General features: G+C 41.0%; 1 protein-coding gene across 1 annotated transcript in view; it reads left to right on the plus strand.

Annotated features, from left to right (window-relative positions):
* Positions 1-6604, plus strand: part of ZBTB37 (zinc finger and BTB domain containing 37) — a 15918-nt gene extending 9314 nt beyond the window's left edge. Inside the window, exon 3 of the mRNA XM_013005726.2 lies at positions 5803-6604. Coding sequence (XP_012861180.1) covers positions 5803-6291 — 489 coding nt within the window. The 3' untranslated portion in view covers positions 6292-6604. The remainder of the gene's footprint in view (positions 1-5802) is intronic.
* Positions 6605-7378: the final 774 nt, after the last annotated feature.

Raw genomic sequence — 7378 nt, forward strand, 5'->3', positions numbered from 1 at the left:
CCTAGTTCTTTCCTCTTATTTCCTTTTACTTTCCTCTTGTCCCACTCTCATGCTCAGCCTTCATTTGGGTTTCAGTAATTTCTCTCGGTTACATTGCCCTTTCTGAATCTCTACCAGGCCTCTCACACCCTCCTTGCCACTAATTTTGGATCTCTGGTTGCTCCCTTGTCCCTGGGTTGGTCAACACCACCTCCTTTCCCTGCCCCCCCCCCTCCCATGTCCCCCCCGGAACCATCGGTCTCGTTGTTTTCTCCTCCAGACTGTTCATCCAGCCTATCTTATCTAGATAGATCTGCAGAGATAATATGCACCAAAAAAGAAGGCATAGCAAGACAAAGCGACAAAAGAGAACACAAGGATGACAACAAAAAAGAAAACCAATGACCCAGAGAAGAATAAATTAATTTTTTTTTAAAGAAAAGAAAAAAACCTATAAATAGATCAACGTCTGATTTTTGACCTCTAGGCATTTCCTCCAGTCAAGCTGGATGGGGTGCCACCTCTGGCCCAAAGTCTATCTTTTGTACTCCCTCGGGAGCTCTCTGCTCCCCCAGTTGCTCTGCTGCATGCCTTTAGTGTTTTGCCTCGGTGTCTTGGGGTCAGACTGGGCCAATCCCAACACTGAGTCTCCAGTGTTGTCCCCTGTAGGGCCATGGGTCAGCAAGGGACGTTGTGTCTCATAGTGGGATCAACCATATGGTCCATTCTATGCATTGGCTGTTCAGAGCGGGGATATCATCCTCCAGGCCTGGTGGGCCAGGATGTGCTCCTCTCTCTCTTCCTCCCCATTCATTTGCTCTTGTGTGCTCTGATCAGACATGTCCCTCTCCCCTAGCTGCAGCTTCAGTGTCATCTTCTAAAGTAAATTTTTCTGGTGGGGCCTTGGTCTATTTTTTGGTGTTCCCTGGGGACTTCATTGCTCTGTTCCCCTTGCTGCTCTGTTGCACACCCCCAGCATCTCACCTCTGTGTGGTGGGGTCAGGGTGGGCACAATTCCCGATGTGTGTCTCTAGTGTTGTCCCCCGTGGTGCTATGGGTCAGTGAGGAACATCGTGTCTTGTGGTAAGGCTGGCCCTATGGTCCTCTGTGTGCATTGGCTACTCTGAGCAGAAATATTGTCCTCAGGACTTGGTGGGCCAGGATGTGCTTCACTCTTTTTTTCCTACCCCCTCGTTTGCTCCGGTGTGCTCTGCTCAGACAGTACCTCTCCTTGAGCTGTAGGTTCAGTGCTGTCCTCTGAAATTAATTCTTTTGGAGGGAGGGGCATCCAAGACTTTTAATCAGAATAATCTCTTATTCCTTATGTCATTTCACTGTTGATTACACAGGGAAATGGAACAGGAAAAAGTGGTCTGTGAAAAAGGAATAATCTAAAATCTAAGTCTTGCTATTCACCTCTTGATTTCACATACTGCTTCCCAAACCTGCTCGGTTGGAAATGCCTCGGTTGGAAATGCCAAGCACCATCAGCTAATACATGTAAAAGTTGACAGGACTCATTTTTAGAAATCAAAGAAAAGGAATAAAATTTAATTGCAAACTAGATGACTCTTTTTCCAGCTAATTCAGAATCAACTTGGACATAGTTCCCCTTGCATTGACACTTTAGCACTGTTATTAGGTGTTGCTGACTCATCGCGACTCCAAGTGGCAGAGAACTGCCCGGTGGGGTTGTCCCAGATCTACCTCCCTCAGAGCAATTGGGTAGGATGGAACCACCGACCTGTGGTTTGCAGCTGAGCACTTATCCATGTGCACCACCTGCTCTGCTTCTTTAACCTCTGTTACAGGTATATCATTTCCTCCGACATATTTAAAAGACTTTTCCCACCATGTAATGACTTCAGAAACACACCGGCTAGGGGGCAAATCAGTAAAAACTTTTAAAATGTTGATATTATAATACAGGATTTTTGCAAGAAGAGCATGTATAAATCCAAGATTGTAAGATTATTCATTCAAAGGGCTATAATGTTTTACTGGCACTCAGCTCTCAGTTAAAGGAACCCAGCTTAAGTTAAGATAAAAAGGGTCTTCATCTTTTAAAGATAACTGATGTACGTTTGGTTGAAATTATATGTCTGAGATTTTCTTGAAATATAATTTAGGGAAAAATAGTAATAGTAGGTATGGGTAGAGGAAAAGCAAAATTGTAAATGGGTTGGTAATTATCAGATGTTAAAGATGTAATGTTCTGACCCACTTCATGGAATTACATGAATAGCACACATATTGACCATAGCGTCTAGTACATAAAAAGAATTTAGAGGGTGGGAAGTGGGGGAGGGAGGGGGAAAAGATGAGTTGATACCAAGGGCTCAAATAGAAAGTAAATGTTTAGAAAATGATGATGGCAACATATGTACAAATATGCTTGATAAAATTAGTGTATAGAATGTTATAAGAGCAGTAAGCCCCCAATAAAGTGATTAAGAAAAAAATTTAAAGTACTATTCTTTGTTAAGCTTTTGATGATAAAAAGCTTAAATATCTCAATTATCTGACCATTATAAAGAAATAAAAATAAATAAATATGTGCTTTAATAACAGAAGAAATTTAACTTGGGGGAGATTGTAGAAATAATATGTAAATCACAGATCATATACAGTAAGTTACTTATGATAAGATGCTTAAGTCAATTGAATACTACCACATATAATGTATATATAAAATGAGACAAAATGTCTGCAAGGTCACAGAGGGCAAGATCAGAAGCAGCCAAGTCCCGTACTTTCTCTGTAGTGCTTGTCATCGTATTTGCGGACCATGCTCGTTACTCCATCCCTCCAGTCAATTTCAACTCACAGTGACCTTTTATAGGGCTTCCGAGATTGTCAGTCTTTTGGAGCAGGTAGCTTCAACTTTTTCTCCTAGTGCAGCTGGTGAATTTGAAACATGGGCATTGAGGTTAGCAGTCTGGTGCTTACTGACAGCACCATCAGGGCTCCTTGGATAATGGTCATTAATTAGGACTTACACTGATTACCTATTTATGTAAAGGTCATAGGTGGGAAGAACCAAACCAGTAAATAATCTCAGTCTAGTTTCTTTTCCCAGATTCTCTATCATTTTGCTTTAAGTCAGGTAAACTGAATAATCTATATAACGAAGATGATGTGTTTTGGGGGCACTAAAATAGTTTTGCATAAAAAAGAATGCTGATGTGTACAAGTGAAATACATTTTTATAAAGCTAGTAAGTGCTAAATTAAAATGGGCATTAATGATAATGTCATGTTGTTGTTGTTAGTTGTTGCTAGGTGCCATCAAGTTCATGCCAACCCGTAGCAATCCTATGCACGATGGAACGAAACACTGCCCAGTCCTGCGCTAGCCTCACGGTTGCCCCTCTGCTTGAGCTCATTGTTGCAGCCTCTCTGTCAGTCCATCTTATTGAGGGCCTTGCTCGTTTTCACTGCCCCTCCACTTTTCCAAGCATGATGTCCTTCTCCAGGGCCTGGTCTCTCCTAACAGCATGTCCAAAGGATAGTGACAAAGTCTCACCATCTTTGCCTCTAAGGAACACTCTGGCCATACTTCTTCCAAGACAGATTTGTTTGTCCTGTTAGCAGTCCATGATACTTTCAGTATTCTCTAGCACCAAAATTCAAATGCATCAATGCTTCAGTCTTCCTTATTCAATGTCCAACTTTCACATGCTTATGAGGCAATTGAAAATGCCATGGCTTGAGTCAGGTGCACCTTAGTCCTCAAAGTAACATCTTTGTTTTGCAACACTCTAAAGAAGTCTTGTCCAGTAGGTTTACCTAATGCATCATATCTTGATCTCTTGACTGCTGCTTCTGTGAGCATTGATTGTGGATCCAAGTAAGACAAAATTCTTGACAGTTTCAATATTTTCTCCATTTATCCTGAGTTACTCATTGGTTCAATTGTGAGGATTTTGATCATGTTAGCATTGAGTCGTAATCCACACTGAAGACTGTGATCCTGGATCTTCATCAGCAAGTGCCTTAGTCCTCTTCACGTTCAGCAAGCAAGGCTGTGTCATCTGCATATCCCAGCTTGTTAATAAGCCTCCCTCCAATCCTGATGCCTCCTTCTTCTTCATATTATCTAGTTTATCTAGATTTGTTTAGCATGCAGATTGAATAAATATGGTGAAAGGATACAACCCTGTCACACACCTTTCTTGACTTTGCGCAGTTTTCCCGTGTTCCGTTTGTACAACTCCCTCTGGATCCGTGTACAAGTTCCACATGAGGACATGAAGTGTTGTGAAATTCCCATTCTTCTCAAGAGTATCCATAGTTTGTGATGATCTACACAGTTGAATGCCTTGGTATAGTGAATAAATCAGAAGCAAGCGTTTTTCTGGTAGTCTCTGCTTTCAGTCAAGATCCATCTGACATCAGCAATAATATCCTTTGTTCCAAGTCTTCTGAATCTGGCCAGACCCTCTGGCAGCTCCCTGTCAATATACTGGTGTAACCATTGTTCAATGCATAAAACTTTAAGCTCCATAAAACTTTACTTGCATGTGATGTCAATGATATTGTTCTATAATTCTGTTAGAATTACAATAGATCTCGTCAGTCAGCTGGCCAAGTAACTATCTTCAAATTTTCCTGGCATGGATGAGTAAGTGCTTCCAGTGCTTCATCAGCTTGTTGAAACTTTCAATTGGTATTCCATTAACTCTTGGAGCCTTGTTTTTGGCTCATGCTCTCAATGACTGTACCGAAGATGCTTTCCATCGTCTTTTGATGCTTCCTACAGATTCAGTATTTTGCCCAAAGAATCTTTCAGTATTGCAACTCGGGGCTTGAATTTTTTTCTTTAGTTCTTTCAATTTATGATATGCTGAGTGTATTCTTCCCCTTTGATTTTCTAACTCTAGGTCTTTGCACATTTTATTATAATAATTTACTTTGTCTTCGTTAGCTGCCCTTTGAAATGTTCTTTTCAGCTCTTTGATTTCATCATTCTTTTTCATTTGTCTTAGCTACTCTAAAGTTCAGAGCAAGTTTCAGAACCTTTTCTGGCATCCACTTTCATCTTTGGTAATGGCATAAAGATAATTTATAATATTTTAGAGTCTCTGAAGTCTGCACTGCCCAGTACAATAGCTATTAGCCACATGTAGCTATATAAATTTAATTTTTGATGAATTAAAGTTGAAACATTTACCATATATACTTGTATATAAGCCGAGGTTTTTCAGTACATTTTTAATGCAGTTTTTGTGGTAAAATTAGGTGGGTCAGCTTATACTCGAGCATATACGGTAATTCCTCAGTCACACTAGCCTTATTACAAGTTCCCACTAGCCACAGGTTGGCTGTCATATGACAAATTATAGACCATTCGTATCATCACTTCTTTTATCTTCTATCTAAAATATAATGAGAAAGCTAGGATCCCAGAGGAAATATAAGTACACTCTGATTTTCCTACCTCTGTAAAATAGCAGGTCCAGCAAAAGTTCAGTAAGCATACAGTGTGTCCGCTAGATAGTTACTTTACTGTCTTTATGATAATTGAAACAGTGTCCTTGGGTTTTGTTTTAATTATAACTTTTTAACAGTTTTGTTGACATATAAGTCACATCTCGTACAATTCAGTAATTCAATCATATTTTTAAAAGTTATACAATCATCACCACAATTGATTTTAGTGTTTTAATTTTAATCTTAGCAGCTTGGTAGTAAATTTACTGTTTGATACATCACTACAATAAGCATTCAACTTATTTTCAGAAAGAAAATATGAACGGGACTCTTTTTTAACATGTATGCTTAATAATGTATGTATTTTCTGATTCTCCTCACCTGGCCCCAGGTGGAAGAGTCAGCAATGATGGGAGTTAGCGGCTATGTGGAATACCTCCGAGAGCAGGAAGTATCTGAGCGATGGTTCCGGTACAACCCCCGGCTTACCTGCATCTACTGCGCCAAATCCTTCAATCAGAAGGGAAGCCTGGACAGACACATGCGCCTGCACATGGGGATCACACCTTTCGTCTGCCGCATGTGTGGCAAGAAATATACACGGAAAGATCAGCTAGAGTATCATATCCGCAAGCACACAGGAAACAAACCCTTTCATTGTCATGTCTGTGGCAAAAGTTTTCCCTTCCAGGCCATCTTGAATCAGCACTTTCGCAAAAACCACCCTGGCTGTATACCCCTGGAGGGGCCTCACAGCATCTCCCCTGAAACAACTGTCACATCTCGAGGGCAAGTTGAGGAAGAATCACCTTCACAGGAAGAGACAGTTGCCCCTGGGGAAATAGCCCAAGGCTCTGTGTCTACCACTGGGCCAGATTGAAACATCAAGGGGGAGGGGGCAGGCCCTCTTCCCCTTTGGGCTGTAAGCAGCCAGCACCAGGGCCAAGGGCTGGTACTTAGATTCACAAAATGCCACATCACCAGACTGGAAGAAGCTTCCAAGATGTTGCCAAACTTAGAGGATCAGCAACATACACAAAAGCATTAAAAGGCTCTTCCTCCTTCCCACCTCACTTTGGAAAAAAAAAAAAATCAAGCAAATCAACTTTCTAATTCAGGGATCAACAGCCTTGGTTTGTTAACTTTATAAGAAAAAAAAATTTTTTTAGCAAAACAATGATAAAATGGTTATTTATCTGCCAGTCATGTTTGAACTCTGTACTTTGGTCCATATCATCTTGATGGCTGTAATTGCCCAGATTTTAAAAAATGGAGCAGGAGCCTTGGTCATCTGAACTAGCCAGCCATAGGGGAGGAAGAAGTAGTCATGATGGTGAAAATGAGGAGGAATTTCTCCTTGTCCTTCCCTGCAAACATGCGGTTTCCTATTTCAAGAAAGAAATTACTAATTCTGGTGATTCTTATTGTTTTGAAATGTTAGACCTTGCCTTTGCTCTGACTAGGCAAATGATGCTTTCCCTGGTTTGTTCAGTGTGTGCAGCCACCTTGGAGCAATGGTCTAGTAGGCAGCATCTCCCGAGGCCCTGTAGGCTGCTCTTGATGTAAAGCAAGCAGGAGCATGCAGTAGGTACTGCTGTATTGGGGGCTTGAGTGCTGTGTTGAGGACGAAGGGAGCGGGGAAGGAAGTGTTTTTATGCTTTGCAAATGTTGAACAGCATAGGGCCATACTGCAACTTCCTGCCTGGGAGTTGACAACCACAGTGCTCAGACATCGAGTGTTAGGAAATGGCTCTAGTCCAGATGAAGTAATGTGTTAGGCTTACTACCAAAGTTTCATCCCATGTCTTCAGCTCCTGGTTTTCACTTAACAGCAATATTGTCCATCAAAAATGTCATTTCCCATACACTGAGCCTGGATTGTATTTCTAAATCTACAGGTCTCCGTATTTGATAACTTTTATATGAAGTTTTAAACTTAAACACCTTTTTTCCTGCAATATTGTGGT

Source organism: Echinops telfairi, unplaced genomic scaffold (genome assembly GCF_000313985.2).
Source record: "Echinops telfairi isolate 266 unplaced genomic scaffold, ASM31398v2 ScPeMD7_7424;HRSCAF=8462, whole genome shotgun sequence".
In the NCBI taxonomy this organism is placed as follows: Eukaryota; Metazoa; Chordata; class Mammalia; order Afrosoricida; family Tenrecidae; genus Echinops; species Echinops telfairi.